The sequence below is a fragment of the Sabethes cyaneus genome, chromosome 2 (genome assembly GCF_943734655.1).
Source record: "Sabethes cyaneus chromosome 2, idSabCyanKW18_F2, whole genome shotgun sequence".
NCBI lineage: Eukaryota > Metazoa > Arthropoda > Insecta > Diptera > Culicidae > Sabethes > Sabethes cyaneus.
The window spans coordinates 241538902-241559833 of NC_071354.1; the positions used below are offsets into that span (position 1 = coordinate 241538902).

Consider the following 20932-nt stretch of genomic DNA (forward strand, 5'->3'; position numbering starts at 1 on the left):
ACCGCCGCACCGTGGGATGAAACCCAAATCTAGGCTGACAAAAGTAATTACGCTAAAACCGTTAGTCTTAGGTATATAATATGTTCGGAGTAAATTTGTTACTTCCGCATTTTTTGGTGTATGTGACTTTAGGGTGACCATCATAGTAAACGAGTGCAAAACATAAACTTTTTTATGGCTTAAGTAAACTGAATAAAATGTTCAGCAAAGTTAAAGAACATTGAATTTTAAGTAACTTTGCCAAGGAAATTAAAACTCTATCTCTTATGGCTGATGGGCTGGAGCTATTTAAAGGTTTTTGGTCGGAGCGACCTAAAAAATCCGTTTTTTCTTTATATCTTCCTTCGTGTTTATTTCTCACGAATCATGCCTTTTGAGCACTTTCACAAGCATGGAAAACGCACATTTTGTTTGAAGGAATCAAATTGCTATCTCCTTTGGTTCCGAAGCTATTGGCATTTTTTCTAAAAAAATATGGTTTTTTCAAATGTCAATTACGTAAAAACTGCTCAAAAACAGCAAATCAAATTTTGTATAAATGTTTAGTAATATATTGGCCTCCGAAATTGAGATTACATCGGTCAAAGTCGGCACTTTTTTGCTAGAGCGTATTGAATAATGAAGTAAAAATTACCGTTTACCAACATCACACTTTTTACGTAAAAAGAATGAATTAAAAAACGAAAATGCGCCGTCAGCAAAATGGTTGGTTTTGCAACGGGCGAGGCATGAAAGCAAACAATGCTGAACTGCCATATGAAACTACACACAATATGTTATATAAGACCATATACCGTGGACCCCCGTTCGTTTGACCGTTTTTAATCTGAACACTTTTTAATTTGAACCCCGTTGGTTTGCACGACGTGCAAATTAAAAATAGTTCAAACGTCATACTCAATATGACATCATTTACATCATGTAGACAATGCACATAAACACGATTTGTTTATGCTGATCTAGCGTGTTTAATCTGTTTCACATTGCGTTTTCCCAACGATTATGGTAGAAATCCGATCGGTGAATGAATATTCGCTGCTTGCAACTGCCAACTGAATCAAACCACCAAAACAATAACAAAGAGCAGGGCAGCCTGTTCACACAAGTTCCAGCATATTTAGGGTTACCAGTTGCTCAAATTAAAAACTAACCCCGTTAGTTTGGTTGGTATCTGAATAATCGAAAAATTCCTTTTAAGGCAACTAATAACGAAAACTAATATCAAAATTTACCTATTTTTTAAAATGTTATATAACGGTACTACATAAACAATCCCACTCTGTTAATTTATACCGGAAAATATAATTTCTCTAATATACACACGTAAAATTCAAGGCGGCTCGGAAACTATGTGATTAGCTCGAGTATATTACACTGAAACATAAAAATCAGGCACAACGAAACGGAAGCTTCTGATTTGATTAGCATTTCCTCTTACCAACGCTAATATGCAGATATATAGTACCCCACAGGCTTTCCGCTTTTATTGCAACTTTAAATGGCGAAAAATAAACTTGATATCAGAGACAAAACTTACTATGATGAAGGAATTCTTCAAACAATTAGCGATCCATACAGGAAATGGGAAACCACAACCCGTAGCCGCCATTATGAAACGTATGGATAAAATAAAACGATAAATTGCATCTCCGTTATCGGAGGTGCATGGACCTTTGTTATTTAATCCCTGCACTTCCACGCACAAAGGGTGTCCCGAAAATTCGCGAGCCTTGGAGTCCGATGAAGAAAATTGTTTCGGCATAATGTTTCAGGAAAGAGTTTCAAGCTTTGCTAAGGAAATTTTTTAGTTAGTCAGTTAACGAAGAAATCCAAATCTAAATTTTATGAAAAAGACGAAAGGGTGCCCATGGGAAGTCCCTTTTACTGATACTTTTACTGGAAAATAACATTCAAAATCTAATCTTAATTCTAATCTAATCCATGTCCATAAATTCTCCATGAAAAAAAAAAATAGTGCTTATTCTTTGAAAACTCACGGATTTTATTTTACAATTTTTCCAAAACCCGCATTCATATTCGTGGAGACTTTTTCGAAATTCGAATTATCGAAATTACTGTATGTTTGGATTTTTAATTTGTATACACCTTTTCTGAGATTCCAACTAATTTTTAAATAATCAATTTTTAACCGGTTTCGAAAATAACAGATTCGAAAAGTTTGCCATTTGCCCTGGCACTTCTCATACGTGTGAAGTGATACATAGAAAAATTTGTTCAAAGATGGGTCGCATTAGCTCTGATTGACCTCATAACATTTTTTGTTATCGGTCTTTCTTTTATCCGCCTCCAGTTGGGATTTAAACCAAGCGGGGAAGAATATGGTACAGTGAGCTACAGAGGTTGCCATCGAGAGGACGTGAAATGACTTCCAACGAAGGATAGATACGGACTACGTGCGGAAACTGTTGCATCAGGCATAAAAATGGTTGTCCTTGCGCGTACTGGGCTCGACGCCGGGGGGCTGCTCCCTACTATATACAGAGCCGTCATTGCCAGCGTTCATCGTTTTAACTGCTTTCTTCCTGCGTGGGTTCGTAATATTGTGCGGTTTCCCGTTGCTTCTACGTGGCAACAATAATCAGTGGTGTGCTCTTTTCCGGTTCGGCCAGTTTGTGGGATGTTAGCCGTATTATTCACTCGTTGAATGTTCCGTGTAGGTGGCAGGCAGGACATTCCCGCTTAGGACGTCATCATAAACACACAGACAGGAACAATTGATCGGTTGCTTGGTGGTAGGCAGGGCAGGCGGCGGTATATGCCCCGTGTGGGTGGGCGGCAGTTTGGCTGGGAAGAAGCCTAGCGTGATTTGCAAACCAGTCGCCATACGCAGGCCTTCATCCGCAGCAGGAGATGCTGACTCTGGTGGTGGAGCATCTGCGCGGTTCGTTCGCGGTCGGCCATCGTACGCACATCATCGTTATAATGCAACTTCATGCTGAATAAGCTTCCATGATTTATGATTCGGGTCGAATGTATTTTTGGCCATGACAAAGGATAATGCGTAAGCAGGGCTGTTATCTTCTGGACTGTTGTTGTGGGAGCAAAGGAAAGATGAAGGGGGGGGGGGGGGGACTTTTGTGGGCATCGTATGCTATTTTGGGTTTCGTTTCAATATCGGAACGATAATAGAAGTGATAGGAAGTCACGTTAGAGACGGTTGCAAATTTTACACGTTAACAGAATATTGTCGTTGTATTCTAATATTATCCCCCCGTTCTTATTTGAACGAAATAGCAAAGAATTCCTTTAGTTATCTAACAACTACGTACTTAAAATTAATTTATTTCAACTCCTATCGGTTCTGCTGACTTTTATTACCGAAAGCCGAGCACGTGACTCGATGAATGTGTGAACTGTAGAAAATGCCGACTGACTCGCTACTGAGGCCACTTTGTGTTGAAATCGCACTTATAAAAACAAACAATCTCGCACAAGTGGTTAATCCGATATAAATCCTGCTCGTGATGATGTGTACCATACATCTCTTTGCGTTGTGAACAATTCAGTTTACAGCCTCGTTCCATAACACAGTTCCATAGCAGCGCTAACAGTAATTGGTGATACCCTGGAGCAGTTTGTGCACTGTTTGCTACTCGTAATAAGACCGAATCTGAAAGTTGACACTTGTTGAGCTGGTCAACTACTCTAGTAACGGTTGCGGAAATTAACCAGTGCAATTGTACTCTCGATTATTGCTGCAAGGGAAAACAATCTAATGTTATTAAATCATTAGCGATAGATGTTGAAGGATAATCGGATTCGTAAATTCCAAATCATCCTATGTAACAATGAGCACTCATCTGCTGTTATAGCTATAGCTATAGGTAGATTTAATGGAACCGAGCGAAGCGGATGAATAGCCTGAATGCGTTGAGTTTCGTTCTGGTAATAAAGAGACCAGCCGATGGATGCATATTCTAGGACAGGTCGCACAGCCGAGCAATATAGAGTTTTCAAACAGTAGACAACTTTAAACTTCTTTGCAAAGCGAAATGAAAAGCCAAGTTGCAAAGAGGCTTTCAACACGTAAAGTGCGAAGTGGTCCTTGAAGGTTAATTTACCCAGATAGCAATTTGAGTTTTATTGTGCTCTTATTATGGATTTTATGACCAATTTTGGTCACCAGAACCGCCATAAATACGTAATAAAACCAGCATAGTTACTTGGGTTAGTGTCGATTAGAATCCCTAAATCCTTGACTACCGGTTCACGCTTTAACTGTTTTGAAAAAATCAGATTATCGAGCATTTAGGGACATACCATAAAACAGAAAGCTAAACAACACGACGATCAGAAATGTGTCACTTTTGATTTCGTTTTTGTTTTGGAAAATTTTCGCATAGAAAGAAATAAGTGCAATACGGTCAGATCGTTCGCTTCCTTTCGGTGATATGTGCTGTTTGATGGATTCTATTTTCCACTTCTGCCCTGTGACAGCAAGAATAAAAATAACCCAAGCTGGCTACCTCGTGGAACGCCAAACCAAACTGAAAATGAAGACGAAATATGATCACCTATTTTAATAGACAATTTTCACCTATTTTACACACACCAATTTTAACAAGCAATTGTTTATTCATGCCTAGTTTATTAAATTTAGCTATCGCACTTTAAGCAGCTGATTTAAGCATGCCAACGGAGACAACATTGCCAGCGAGGCAGGTGTCAATTAGGGATAACTTAGTTCATAAAACTATTTACCCTAATAGGCGATCCAAACCAGATCTTCCGAGATTCTGAAGTCTACGTCCTTTTAGTTCTCCACAATTTTAAAGCAAATGTTTCGAGATTTCACTTCATTTTTTTACGAAGTAAACACCTTATTTTACCAGCTGTCCTGTATTTGAATCTCTCCGAGCAGCGACTGTTTCGGCATGCGACACTATTGTGGTGTCTGTGGGGTTTGAATTTCCAGCAGGCCCAACGCGCCTATTATGGTACAAACCATAACAGTTATATTTCAAGCAATCCCGCGAATACCTCAATGGGTAGTACTGCACTGAATGGTGGAATTGAATAAAAATTGATTTATATTTTCATATTAAAGGCGGTTTTTTTTGTTCGGCGGATTTACTGATTGAGTTCTTCAGTGATAACGGGATAAATTTTCAAGGTCTCGCAAGAGACCATCGAGATTTTCGGTTTTTACAAGTTCATGGAATTCAATATCCCACTGTAGCAAACAGGTTATACTACTAAAACGCCAGCGGGCTTTTCGTCGTCACACTCTGGGCCATGATCGCGCGAAGCTAATATTACTATCGGCCTTAGAACTCCTCCTTCCGCACGTATACGTATTGATTGATTATTATTACATCCACTAAAAATACCAAATCTTCTTTCTTAATATCCTTCACATTTTCGAACCATTTCGACCACCGTGAAATCAACTGGAGGTATTCCTTCAAACATTTCTATCTCTATCGAGTGCAGAGCTGTAGAGCCTTTTCTTTGGAAATTCTTTAAAATAGGTTTTTCATATTTAGCGTGTATTTTGAGTCCTTCAGTAATCGCCTAGAACCACAAATTTCTGTAAAATGCAACCAACATAAGCTAAGTATGAAAAACTAGTTTTTAAGATATTAACAAGAAAAATGCTCTATAGCTCTGCACTCGATAGGAATAGAAATGTAATTTCTTTAACAAAGTTGTTTACCTATATATTTGCTATAACTTTGCCGAAGAAATCATGTGTCTATCTAACACATCTAACACAAAAAATGGGCGTGAATCGAGCCTTTCGCGAACGCGAAACCCATAAAACGTATGCTTGCCGTACGCTCATTTGGGTGGTTGGGAACAAGCGGAACCCATACAAGTTTATAGTAGTCAACTTAAGCTTTAAGACTCCGCTGCTGTCGCACTGTAAACATTACTTGAGTGACGACCAACATGGATTCATCGCAGGTAGATCAACCACTACAAACCTCCTTTGTCTTACAACATATGTTGCCGAAAGTCTAGCGGATCGTGCTCAAACGGATGTCATTTATGCTGATTTGTCTGCGGCGTTTGACAAAATCAATCATGCTATTGCGATTGCTAAATTGGAAAGACTCGGTATCAGCGGCAGTATGAAAAATGCGTTTCTGGTCTCATCTGGAATCCCACAAGGTAGTCATTTGGGACCGTTAATATTCCTATTGTACTTCAATGATGTCAACTATGTACTCAGAGGCAGAGGTCCTCGTTTATCCTTCGCCGACGATTTGAAGATGTACTTGAAGATACGTTCCAAGGACGATGCAACTTGTCTTCAACAAGGGCTTGAGACTTTTACGAATTGGTGCAATCTGAACTGTATGCTCGTCAATCCTGAGTCAATTATGGACAAGGCATCCAGAACATTAGGATTCGTCTTGCGCATCGTTAAGAGCTTCACTGACGTCTATTGCCTCAAGGCATTATACTGTGCACTCGTTCGTTCAACTCTTGAGTACGGTTCCGCTGTCTGGCATCCATATTATCAAAACGGGATGCAAAGGATTGAATCAGTTCAACGCCGCTTCTTACGCTTTGCTCTCCGTCGTCTACCATGGCGAAATCCGTTCCAGTTGCCGAGTTATGAAAGTCGATGCCGATTAATACACTTGGAGACACTACAGACACGAAGGAACATCGCAAGAGTTCTGTTTGCTGTCGACACGTTGCAGGGAAGAATTGATTGTCCTGCGGCACTGCGGAACAATTCAATGCTGAGGGTACCTTTTCAACGCACCAACTACGGACGAAACAGCTCATTGACTGGTATACAGTTAGTTTTCAATCGGGCTTTTCTATGTTTTTTTTCAACAAATTGTTAGTGTTTGTAATTGTAATTTCTTGACTGTGATTGTTATTAGATTAAGCTACTTATCCATCATTGGGACTATAGTCTGTTGATGTCGACTTAATAAATAAATAAAGATGAAGCGCTGATTTCATAAATCCGCTTGCCCCATTTTACCCCGTGGGCTCGTGAAGCTATGGATATTTAAAGCTTGAATATGCGATAACTCAGCAAGTAAAGGCCCAAAAGATTTGCGGTCTTCTGCAAAAACGTGTATTTTGAGAGCTTCGATAATTGCCTAGAACATTGTATGCTTGTAAAATGCAACTAACAAAAGCTAAGTATGAAAAACCAATTTTTAAATAAGTTTTAAAGAATATGGCCTACAGTTCAGCACACGATAAAAATAGAAATTTTATTTCTTCAGCAAAGTTGCTTGTTTTTACAATGTTCACAACTTTGCCGAAGAAACTATGTCTATATTTTCTAACACAAAAAAGTATTTTTTTTTATTTTCATTATAGTAAGCGATGACTAACTTTTGACAGTTTTAGCTTAAGGGGGATATTTATACGAACAAAAGTGCTTTGCTTTGCTTTGCATCTAAATGCTTTCTAAAAAGTGCTCAAAAAAGTCAATTTTTGATTTCATTAAGTCATTTTCTGAGCAGGAAAAAAATAGTAAAAATCTGATTTGTTCCAGGTCGAGCGAAAATTCGATTCGTATGGTTTCTTTAAGAGATGGATTTTTTTGGGGTGATTCAACATTAACTTATACTTTTATAAGCAAGCTGAAGAGTGATGGCATTCATAGCCAGATCGATGGCGACACTAATGATGGTTCTAATGATGATGCCGCTGACGATGGTGGGTGACGTTGATGGCACGCGGTGACGCGGAGTTTTTTTTCTCTATCATAACGCTTACGTCCTTCACAGGATGGTTCATTATCTGACTGGTAGGGAGGGTTGTGCTGGGGGTCAGGCAAGTAGAGCGCTCGATAGTGTTGACTTTGGTGCCCCGCTGTCCTCCCCTCACACCCCCGGCACACTTGGTGGGTCGTTATCGAATTTCCCATCGTATATCGAGATGGTTGATATTGACTCCTAGGCGACTACAAAATGATTGGTTGATGCTGCGACAAGAGCAAGCAGTTTTTATTTTGGAGGTCATTCTCTGAGGGCATGTGAAGTTGTTTACAATTCGGTGGCCTAAAATGGGCACTGAAATGGTTGACTAATTGCGCAGGAGTTATAAAAAAAATATGAATACTAAAATCTGTACGAAACGAAACGGAAAATTGCACATAAACGTTAGTCGTTCGCAATTCTAGGCTCGAGCATTCTAGGCGATGTTTTCACATGCAATGCAAATTAATGCTAATTCACTGTTGCATCACATGTTTTTCCTGAGCACTATCACTTGTTATCGCCGACGGAGGCATTCCCGCTGGATCGTGTAGCTTCCCGTTCTTCCGAGTTCCCTTCCTCCGGTGCCACTCAACTCTGACAAGGCAATATTACGTTGTCAGTATGCTGCTCCTCCGGTTGTCTACCGTCGTCGTCGTCGTTGTCGTCGTCGTAACTGTACCTGACATTTCGTCGAGTCGAACAGTGTTTTGTGCTCACGTCCCAGTGAGGTTTTGCTAATGGTTAGTGTACTGTGACGAAACTGAAACTGCACTAATCCGCTGTGTGTTTGCAAAGATTCGACTGGAAAGTATGAGTCGAGCTCGGTTTGGTTGTGACAGGTAGCTTTTTTGTGCTGTCTGTTGCACATTTGCAGAGACGTCATTTAGGAACGGTTATCTCTAGGAAGTAGCGAATCTAGGGTACAGCGGAAAAGTTGATTGTCGGAATGCTCATTCGGAGTTTATACGATATACCAGGCATATGGGAATGGAGGGGCGGAATGAGACGGTGAGAAATATTCATACTCCATTGTAACGATTGTACTTGCATTATTCGATGTTGTTATAAGTTTGATGTAAAACCGTGTATCTGGTTGTGACCCTTGAGTACCATGTTTGTGTCTTCTCTGTCATTGCAGTGTATTTAAATAAAAAACTTTTCCGTTAAGTTTTTTGGTGTTTCCTCAGTTCATATTTCATGTATTTGTTGGTATTATAATTGATGGTCGTTGTGTAATGTTTTGTGTCGTTTGCTTGTAATAAGTATTTAAAACTTATCAATTGTTTCATAATTTTATGTTTAAAATTAATATCCTTACCTGTTATACCAAAAGCCTTGTGATCTGATATATTGCTAAAAGGTTCCGCCAAGTGAATTTTATGTATTACTAAAGTTATCAGTCAAACCGCATGTTCGAGTTTGGAGCTAGAGTTTCGGCAAATTTTCAAGGACACGCCAACTTCCTTTTCCCAAGGACCGAATCCGATGTTAAATCAGTCCAGACTAAGGAGGGACGTTGTCTCTCTCCCTCTCGCTTGGTCTAGGTCTGTGCATGTCGTACCGAATTTAGGCCCGTGTCATTTTATATTTATTGAACCTATTCCAACGGAAAATCGTTTATTGCATTCACACTTCCTCAGGCCTGGCGGGCGTTTCGCCCGTTTCTCTTTGGGAGCAGGAGCACTCGTGTGACTTTGCCTTATTGAAGTTGTCTTTCGGCGCACGAAATTTTCAAATATCATGTCTCGGAAGCGGAATTCCGCGTGAAGCGGTTGCTGTGAAGTAGTATGAGTGTGTGGGTGTGTGCGTCTGTGACTCGCACAGACCTATCGATCCCTGACGACACTTCGTGAGAAAAACTTCTGGAGAAAAGATGAACCCGAAAACCGCGCTGCGGGCGGCACGCGGAATGAAAAGCAAGCAGAACCCGATATTTTCCCGTTTGGTGCGCGCCCTTTGCCGAAAATGCCAGTAGCATCGATCCGGCAAAAGATTTCGCCTGGCTGTGTGAGCTTGAATGCTTGTTGACTGCTTGCCATTGCGCTACCCAGTCTGCCCCGTGTTATGCTGTTGAGGCGTTTTCATATTCAGGTTTGCTTCCGTTGTGGAATGGGTGGGTGGGAGGTTCGTCGTTTCTCAACTGCTTTTCTCGTGTCCGTGAGCCCATCATTTTCCAGAGGAGAAAAAAAAAGACGACTGTGTAGGTTGTGGCGGCCGATTGTGTGTGCGGTGTGTGTGCAAGGACACCTTTCGCTCTTATCACGCATCCTCCTTGTTGACACACTTGCCTTTTTTCTTTCAGTTTGTCTCACTAAGTACGGTGGAGCCGCACGATCATTTCGATGCTTGGCAGCATGAGAGGAGGAGAAAACGGTAACACAATGACATCTCACTCCTCTTGGGTGTTTAGAGCGTAATGTGCTGGGCGGCTGCTTGCGGATTCCGTTTCATCTGCGTATGAAATGTGGCTTTCCAGTTCCGTAGCGGCTACGATGTTGGCCGATATGATGGCTGGCTGTGATGATTTATTGGAGGTTGTTAAATAAATCTGGAACGACAAAAAGTGGCTAAGCTTCTTCACGAGACGGGGGCAGGTCTATTGCTGGAGGCAATCTTTGTCCTGGTCATGGCAGAAAGGTTATTGTTCATTTATTTGTGAGAGAACCAACGAGATTGGATGCTCTGCTGAAGCGATGTCCTTGACGGGTTTTCACCAGCGACTGTTGACAATTTACATTGAAACTATTTCGGTTGACGTCATTCCGATTTTCTGACCTGAATAACGAAAATGTCACTGTGGTACAGGCTATCGGTCATTAGTTCTGTTTATTCCTCATAACGATAGCGCGGCGGTAAAAAAAGAAGTTTCTGAAAGTTTCTGATGATGAGAAATTCTTTACATCATTTATATACATCTGTATTTCCTAGACTAGTTACGCTCATGTTAGTGTATGAATTCTATTAGGACGACAGGGTGTATGTAAAATTTTCGCTGCTTAGATAAATGCCTCTGCAAAAAGTAACTAAACTGAATACCATTTAGTGGGTATCACTACAAGATTATTCCAGAAATTTTTTTATATGCGTTTGAAAAATCTGCACGGAAAGAAATCCGATCACACTATCATGAACAAAATCAAGAAATCATAAAGTTTGAATTGCTGTCAAATCATGACTGAACTTCCATATCAGGCAGCACAAAATCATGAATAATGGTTCATGATTTTGCGTTGTGTTGTACTGCAAGAAGTTCGTGATATCAGGATTATTATTCATGGTGTATTTTCATAAAACATAAGCTGGAAACCTGAAATCATGAGTCGTTTTGCGCATTTTGGAGATTAAATTTCTGCCCGTGCGCAATGGATGTCAAGTGTTTTAAGAACTTGTTCATTTCCTGTATTTATTTACTTTTTTTGGAAAGTTTCGGAGCTTTTGCAGGAAATAATTTCAAGATAGAATGTGCTTGTTTCTTAGCAATGTACAAAAACGCTACAAATTTCGACGAAAAACATGGTTAAATTTTAACACAACGTCACATTTTGAGGTTTTATGAATGTTTGGGCCATTGTTGTTTAGATTATTGTGGTGGCTGTGTAGTTTGAATTTCCAGCAGGCCCAACGCGATTATTATGGTACAAACCATAACAGTTATATTTCAAGCAATCCCGCGAATACCTCAATGGGTGGTACTGCACTGAATGGTGAAACTGAATAAAAATTGATTTATATTTTGATATCAAAGGCGGATTTTTTTATTCCTCCTTGATAAAAAGAAGTAGAATCACTTTACTGGTTGAGTTCTTATGTGATAAGCGGACAAATGAAGGTTGAAGGTTTATATAAGTTCATGAAATTCAATATCCCACTGTAGCAAACATGTTATACTACCAGAACGTCAGTGGGCTTTTTGTCGTCACACTCTGGACCACGATCCACTGCAATTTCGTTGCCTTAGATCACCATTTTTCATAATGTCGCACGAAGCCAATATAACTCTCGTCCTTAGAACAGCCTGTTCCAAAGAATTGTATGTTCAATGGTTCAAGCTGTTCACAGCTTCAGCCTGGATGTTCAACGTATCCAGTGTATTATCGTCCGATTCACGTAGTGTCTCGACAATCGTCCCGATCGACACTTTAACAGAGCCTACTATCCGCTCCCATAGACCGCCCGTATGGCGAGCCCTGGATGGATTGAATGTCCACCCGTTATTGGCATTAGTAAACACTGATTCATTTCGATAATTTGCCGCTACAAAATCTTACTGGCAGCATAGAAATTTAAAAAAAAACTGGATTTGTTAGCATAAAATTAATAGTGTAAACTATAAATAGCGATGAATTTCGCTAGTGTAAAATTGAATTGAAAATTCCTAGCATAGTTGCAACATAGCTAATAAAAATATTACCTGTAACGCAGAACCAAGTGGCTTAGAATCGACGTGGCAAGTGCTGTATCAAGTACTTAACTCCATTGTACTTGATCCTGGGGTACTCGTCGCGTCACCAATTCGTTGATCGTCTCGACACTCGTGAGTTTTAGATGCTGGTAGGATTTCTCAACAGAGCATATTTCGTTGCATGGTCGTCCGGCAGTCCACGTGAAGGCCGGTAGTCGTCTGATTAGCGATTTGTACATCGGCAGCTTTGTGAAGAGGGCGTATGTTAAATATTTAAGCGAAACATCTTGCAGGGAGTCCAGACATCCAGCATGAATGAGTCGTTGAATCTCCTTACTCGTGTTATTACGGTTGCCATAGATCCCAAATATATGAACTCGACATCCATTTCTAGTTCATCGCCGTCAATAATCTCCGTTCATGGGAGGCAAACGCTGCTTTCTCTATAGCCTCTTCCTATCATATTTGGTTTTCGTCGCACTGATTTTTAGCCTAATCCTGCTAGCCTCCGTTTTTGCTCCGTAGCTTGGATTGTGTCCGCTGTCCCAAAGTTTCTAATAATGGTGTCACATTCACACATTCAATGGCGATGTTAAATAACGTACATCATCGCCTTGCCGCAACCCTCTGCGCGATTCGAAGGGCCTCGAGAGTGTCTCCGAAATCAGCAAGTAGCACTTTACTCGCTCCAGGATAACTTTGATCAGGCGCGTCACTCGGTCCGGAAAACCGTTCTCGACCAGCATCTGCCATACTTATTCGCGCTCAACTGTATCGTATGCTGCTTTGAAATCCACAACAATATGATGCATGGACACGTTGTACTCCCGACACTCCTGGAGGATTTGTCGGAGAGTAAAAATTTGGTCCGCAGTATCATGAATTCTCTTGCTATTGGGGACAGACGACGCAAGAAAATCTGGGAGAGCACCTTGTAGGCGGCGTTGCCCAGCGTAATGCCGCGGTAGTTACAGCAATCTAGCCGATCGCCCTTTTTGTAGATGGGGCAGAATACACCTTCCAGCCACTGCTGCGGTAGTTTCTCCTCTTCTCAAATCCTTGAATTTATCCAGTGAAGTGCTATTGCTTGCGGTTCTTGGCCATTTTCTCGCCGGATCTCTTCGAGACGGGGAGTCAGCACGCTGTTGTCGTTTGTAGGCACTCCTAGGTTAAGTTGCGTTGCGTCTCCTGTTACAGCGCCGTTGAGATGCTCATCGAAGATGAACTGCTTCCACCTGTCGATCACCTCGCGCTCATTTGTGATTAGATCATCTCCCTCGTCCCTACACATGTCGGGTTAAGGTATGTAGCCCTTACGTGTTTGATGGTTCATCTTCTCGTAAAACTTGCGCGTAGCATTAGCCCGGAATAGTTTATCCAGCTCCCCGCAATCTCTATCCTTCTGGCGCTTTTTCCTTCTCAGAATCGTGGTCAACTCATTCCGCGCTCGTCGATACTTGGGCAAATTCTCTCTCGTGGATATTGGACTTAAAATGGGACATTAAATTGGATAGACCCAACTAGCCTTGAGATCGGAGGAGAAAACGGTATTAAATTAGTCTCCAAATTGAACTCAAAATGGGGCATTAAATTGGATATGAAGTCAGACCTAGATAGCAGCGTTCTAAGACTAGAAGCGTTCTACGCTAGGCTGAAGGCAACGTACGACAGCTGCTCGTCAGCAGTTCTTCGATGTTGCACAGCAATTCTTCGATGAACACCTCAATGACGAAGTCGCAGAAGGAGGCGGAACGGAAATTAACCTAGGAGCGCCCGTGGAAGATAGTAATGTCCTAGCACCTGATCTCCAAAAAGTCAAACAACAAATCGGGCTGCTAAAGACCAATAAAGCTGCTGGGAAGGACTACCTACCGGCAGAGTTTTATAAACGTGGCAGAGAAACGCTAGCAAAGGCTCACTGGGTTATTTCGAGGATTTGGGAGGAGAAAAAGCTACCGGAGAAATGGATGGAAGGAGTGGTTTGTCCCATCTACAAAAAGGGTGATCGGCTAGACTGCTGCAACTATCGTGGTATTACGCTGGTAAACGCCACCTACAAGGTACTCTCCCAGATCCTGTTGCGCCGGTTGTCACCGATAGCACAAGGTTTCGTAGAGAATTATCAGGCGGGTTTCATGGGGGCTCGCGCAACTACGGACCAAATTTTTACTATCCGACAGATCTTGCAGAAATGTCGGGAGTACAACGTGCCCACGCATCACATTTCTTTTGATTTCAAAGCAGCATACGATACAGTCGATCGAGACAAGTTATGGCAGATAATGCGCGAACACGGTTTTCCGGACAAGCTGACGCGACTGATCAGAGCTACATTGGATCGAGTGATGTGTTTCGTACGCATCTCTGGGACACTCTCGAGTCTCTTCGAGACGCGACGAGGGTTGAGACAAGGTGATGGTTTATCCTGCATGCTGTTCAACATCGCTCTTGAGGGGGTGATCCGACGAGCGGGCATCGAAACGAGAGGCACGATTTTTACCAAGGGTAGCCAACTTCTAAGCTTTGCAGATGACTTCGGTATCATAGCCAGGAACTTTGCGACGGCGGAGCCAATCTACGCCAGATTGAAAGCGGAGTCTAGGAGAATTGGGCTAAAAATAAATGCGTCGAAGATCAAATACATGAAAGGAAGAGGCTCAAAGGAAACAAACGCACGAACAGTAACCGCTGACGGCGACGAACTAGAAGTGGTAGAGGAGTTCGTGTATTTCGGATCGCTGGTGACCGCGGACAACAACACTAGTAAGGAACGGCGCATCCAAGCGGCAAATCGGGCCTACTTTACCATTCGTAAAACTAACTAACAATGTACAAAACCCTTATTAGACCGGTAGTTCTTTATGGACTTGAAGCCGTGACGATGCTCACGGAGGACTTACGCGCTCTTACCCTGTTCGAGCGGAAAGTGCTGCGGACGATATTTGGTGGAGTACAAACTGAAAGCGGAGAGTGGCGGAGGCGTATGAATCACGAGCTACAGGCACTGCTTGGGGAGACTCCCATCGTACATCTAGCGAAAGTTAGCAGACTACGGTGGGCCGAACACGTCGTAAGGATGCCGGACGACAGTGCGACGAAAATAGTCCTCTTCAACAACCCCACCGGCACCAGCAATAGGGGGACCCAACGTGCACGATGGATCGATCAGGTCGAAAGCGATTTGCGACTTCTGAGACCGAGTTTAATGGAGACGAGTGCTTGAAACAGCATGAGCCACCCCGGCTCTATGCTAAAGAAGAAGAAGAATTAGACTAGAAATTGGCTTTAAGATGAGACATTGAAATTTAGCCTTTAAATTAATTTTGTGATTAGACTTCAAAATTGACTTGAATTTAAACTCCAAACTGCACTAGAAAAATTTACTTAAACTGGACTCGAGATTAATATTATTTTAACGCAATTAATTTCCTTATCACTTATTATTCAATACCGGTCTATTAAATAGACATAAAAGGGGGGGGGGGGGGTGCAAGTGCCCCAGTGCACCCTAGCCTGGGCGCGCCAGAGTCCAATTGAAGTATATCTTACTTAGCAAAGCAAAGCAAAGCAAATGGGATAAAAGTGGTCAAACTTGAGGACCAGGATATCGCCCAGGTGTTTTTCTATATTCCGCACTACATTCTTTTTGAATTTACTGATGAATGCAGAATTCAGTAGGAAGGAATATTAAATCCTTAACATTTTTATTGGCAATGTCTAAAAAAATATTTAGGGGGAATTTTCAAGAGTTGACAAGTTTATGTATGACGTCTGGTAGAAATTAATGTGCATTGGCTTATACGATAAGTACCGGCTAATTACAAGCTTCAGGCTTGAGCAAAAGATTTGACATTTGATTCCACCTGCGGTCAAGTGATTTAGTTTTCTCATATATTCCCAAGGATACAACAACGCGCACTTCGTTGCTGTGTTCGTCTGCGATTCATTTCGTTCCCATGTTTTTTCATTTCCTGGTAAATCGCCACATCTCGCAATTGACGGAATACAAAGCAAGTCAAGTTGATACTATACGATTGTACACAGAAAAAAACTAATCATTTATTTTATAATTTCATTTTTTTTTCAAATGTCTACAAAACACTTAAAACCTCAGAAGATTTGATTGAGAAATCCAAAAAAAGTACTGATGTTTTATTTCGCCTTAATGATTTTTTACCGTGTACGGGCCCCAACCCCTTATTAGCGCAAATATGTTTCCACTCATAAATATTTACATTCTGAATAGTCTACCGACTTGTTCTCGTCTTGTGTTTCTCATTGCATTTCCTTCGGCGTTAAACGTTACTGCTGTTTCGCTGTAAACACCGAAGCACAGAACCTGCGCGAAATGTGTATACAATTTAGCAGTAAACCCATTATTATCGTTCCCACTCCCGTTTCGGTTCCCCCTTCCCCAAACAGCTGAGCATAAAACAGTATCGTTTCATTAACAAATATGTCGTTACTAAATATTACTTGTATAACTGTTGTAAATAAATGTAAAATATATGTTTTTTGATTTTCTATTTTCATAACTGTCTCTGTCTACTGTACTACTACTGTAACTACTACTACTGTACCACCATCACCACTTCTGCTACTACTACTGTTAAAAAAAACTACTACTACTGTACTACCACCAACCATCATCTCCTGCTACCAAAATAACAAATGTCTACCGCATCATCTGAATGTGTAAAACGTGTTTGGTTTTGGATGTGTTTTTTACGTTGTGCAATGTAAAACTGTGAATACTCGCCCAAACATACAAATGAACGCAGGATATAGCGGTTAGTATATCACTCTTCTATTGTTACCCTATTTTACTCGAACCAAGAGAATAGCCTAAAGTTTTGCTTCTGTTGTAACCAACTAGCCAATGTTGTTTTTTATGTCGTAGATTTTCCTGTTTTTTTTTTCGTTTCGTTACCTCATTTTTTTGTCGCTTTTTACTCGTAGCCACTAAAGCCCGCACCCGCAGCTCCAACAACTGCTACCAGCTTTAGTCGTCTATTTAGGAAAAACGAAAAAGAAAATCTGAAACTAGCCAAACGTACATTCGTTCTGTGACAGGCTCGCTCATTTGCGCGCGGTCGTCCATCCCGTCCACGGAACAACATTATGCTAAACGTTTTCTGCTTTGCTTTCGTTTGATGCTCCTTTTTATAGGTACCTACTTATCGCTGAAGCTGAAGATAGTATCAGTTCTTTTTATCTTCGCTGTTAGCTTTGACTTTTTTTTGCTTTTTAAGTTATGCCCCCTCTCTGTGCTCCCCTAAGCTAGGTAGTAGTACCTAGCAAGTATTATCTGTTTCTATCAGATAATGCCCATTTCTTGGTTTTTTTTTGGTTTTCCGCGAGAGAGTGAAAGTTTCTGCTGTCGCTTTTCTTTGGTGCTTTTCATATGTATAAACTTTGCAGCCATAGCGCTAGTTGCTCGGCTTACGGGTGAGTTCAGTTGGTCTTTGTTCGTTTCAGCAGCTTTAATTTATTTGCTTTTTTTATTCGTTTAAAACTTTTCTCTTATACGAACATACCGTTTAAATGATTGGGTTCAAATTGAAAAACTAAGTTTTATAGCAGAAAGTCGGGATTTGAACAATCGTTGATATGTTTATAATGCAGAGATATCACAAGAACGTCGAATAAAATTACTTCAATAAGACATCGGATGCTGCAAATAAATAACAATCCCCTTTGACTGCAGTAGTAGGTCAAGAGATGCCAACATTATAGTTTTTCTAGGTTATTTTTTTGAGAGTAACAACATCATTATAGTGATATGAAAGAAACTGCAAAAAAAAAAAGAAGTTTCGACTAACGCGGTCTGGCAATCGTTCAGAATAGTGTACAGAAAAAAATCGATTCGAACAATTTTTATCATTGCAGTAAATGCAGCTCGTGTGCTTTTCATGGTGACCCAACCGAGACCGGTCGGTGATATCTATCATATATAATTGCAGTTAATATTTTCTTTGAAAACAAAGACCAGTGTTCAGCAGCAAGCAGCATTGTAATGTAATTCTTAACCACCTCTGAGAGAGAGAGCGCCTGCTTCTCGTCACGCGCCAATCGCACGCCTCTCGTTGAAACGTGCGGAATCATGATTCGTCACACGACGGTTGACATCAATTCCGTGAGGGGTCAATTACGTCGTCATGTGCCCCCGCGACGGTATACCCCTGTGTCCCCCCACATTACGTAACCGAACAATAATGGGTTATGACGACCGACGGAGTCGGTCTTTCCCAGCTGTTTAGTTTTATGCTAAATTGTAGTAATACTAATAATTATCGGTCTATCCATTAGAAGTATACCAAAATTCATTACCATTCGAGCTCTTACCGCCTGGTTCTAGTTGGGACCGTTTTCCGCCGCTGTGCGGTGATGGTGACCCTGCCGACGAAACGTTGTGGAAGGGAAAATTGATTGTAATTTTATTCTACCTAAAGTGAGCTCGTCTAGGAAAGCATTTTCTTTTTGTTTTTTTTTGTGATCCAGTTCAGTCTAATTTTAGTTTTTCCGTGACCCGCTCGTCGACTCAGACTCGTAACTCGGAGGCCCACGTTTTGCGGATGGCACAAAGACTCTCGAATGAACCGCGTTTTGAGGTTAACTGGAGACGGACGACCGGCGATTGTAGCAATAATTTTTGTCGACTTTATTTATTTCCCGTCGCTGCTTTTTTTTTTAATACTCGTTCCCGAGAGCTTGTCGAGTAACGTCGAGCAAATGTTGATTATTACATGTTTGCATTGCTTTTCTGTTGGAAGAAGCGCCAAGCCAAGGTCCAATAAGGACGGTTGGATCAATCTTTTCAATAGCTTTGAACAATACCTGCACCTCTCTAACACCAGTGCCAACCTAGATAGTCACCTAGATAGAGAACAGAAATGATATATGGGTTCACTCGGAAGCGCTGGAGCACCGATTCCGCTGATTCACAGTGTGCGCTGCAGCAACCAGAACCGGTTTCAAAGAGATGAACAAATTCATTAACGGAACTGACGATTGCGATGACATCATTACCGTTAGCTGTCGGCTTGATTGTTATAGCCAAGAGCGGGTGTTCCATGTATGTAAGTCCGTCTATATGACTAGGCGCCGCCAAGAAGTGCAAAAATGGAATCACCGCAGTTCGAGCGAATATGACTCTGACTGACTGACTGCCGCTGACACACTGCAGATGATCTTTTGCAGAGTCAAGTGATGGGGTGCAATTTGTTCGTCTGTCATCATACCCTACAATGTTGAATTGCTCGAAAGAATTGATGAACGGTTTACATTGTTTTCGTTCGAAGATAGACTAAGCAGAATTGTTCGAAAAAGTTCACGAACGAGTTGGTGAAAACGTTACAAGGTAATACAATCGGTCGTGAAAAATACTATTTGTTAGCGGTGACCACTATTCTAAGAATGTGGCAAACTATTTTTTCACAATCATAGAACCATTGTCAGAACTACTGAGCAATTCTCGCTGAAACGAGGACACTACTGACACGAGGTCTTCGAATATTGGAACTTTTTTTTCTCAGCTTTTCGATAGTGGTTAGGGATGCTATACCGGTTTTACCGAAACCGGTTTTACCGGTATTACCGGGCTATTTTCCAATACCGAATTACCGGTTTTTCCACGATCAAAAACCGGTATTTTCGGTATTTTTTTGCACTCCATGGGCTACTCGTCGCCAATTTCCCATTTGTCTCAGAAGTCATGAATTTGATCGAGCCATCTTGCACGTTGAGCCCCTCTGTTCCTGGTGCCGATGAGGTCGTTGAAGAGAACTGTCTTCCGGCGTCTTCGACGTGACCACCCCACCGTAGCCTACCGATTTTCGTCAGCTGTACGATGAATCTCCCCGAGCAATGCCTTTAGTTCGTGATTTATACGCCTCTGCCACTCTCTGCTTCCAGTTTGTACTCCACCAAATATCATCCGCAGCATCTTTCGGTCAAACACGACAAGGGCGCGTATTTCCACCGTGAGCGATGTCACAGCTTCAAGTCCGTAAAGAACTACCGGTTAAATAAGGGTTTGGTACATTGTCTGCTTGGTACGGCGGCGTATGCTTCTTGATCGTAGCGTTTTGCGAAGAGCAAAGTAGGTCCGATTTCTTGCTTGTATACGCCAAATAATTAAGAATATGGCGAAATAGAAGAAATATCAGTGAAGCTGTTCAGAAAATCTTCAGTTAACAGAGTACTGTTAACTCTAGAGAAATGTCAGAACACAACAGGGAAAATAAATTCTTTCGGATGCTAGAACAAACTGGAGTAGAAATAACTTTATGTTTAGTAAGAATAACCTATTGGCAGGGCTGAGACAATTCTGCGGGCTTCAATCATCGCTTCGATCGTTTCAGTCCGATCTGAGAAGCAACGATACGCTTTACTTAAGCGATGAGGAATTCGTGAAGAAAGAAGATTTTGTCGCAGTGCTAGAACCAGCCTGCTGCTGTCGAATTGCTGTACCGGAAAAATTGCAAACTTTACGAACTACGAACTCTAAAACTACTCTCGGAACACCTTTCAGGTACCGCACAACTGCTGTTCGGGTTACTGTATCGGTAGAATTTCAGAGAGAGCTCGTAGATTTAAATTTATTCGTTTTATAATTAACCGCACTATTTGTGATGACTTTATAATATTTTTCAAGGCTTCAAGGATATTTTGATAACAAAATATTGCAAGGTTTTATTATTTTAAAAGTCAATGGAATAAATTCAGAGGCAGAGGAACCAAAACAACTGAACTTTCAGTTATAATTTATCATAAATGTCAGTATTCAGTAAACTCTTGAACAAGGGTTTTCCTAGCCACATTTCTAATT

The 20932-nt window shown here is 41.3% G+C and overlaps 1 protein-coding gene across 14 annotated transcripts in view; it reads left to right on the forward strand.

The window, feature by feature from the left end:
* The window catches only part of LOC128733574 (syntaxin-1A), a 145914-nt gene that overhangs the window by 24308 nt on the left and 100674 nt on the right, over nt 1-20932 (forward strand). The window contains exon 1 of one of the 14 annotated variants that reach the window (XM_053827254.1): nt 8385-8708. The exons of the other annotated variants lie outside the window; for them this stretch is intronic. Within the exon in view, the coding sequence (XP_053683229.1) occupies nt 8682-8708 (27 nt within the window). The 5' untranslated portion in view covers nt 8385-8681. Of the gene's footprint in view, nt 1-8384; nt 8709-20932 lie in introns of those variants that run through there. 14 annotated transcript variants of the gene reach the window in all.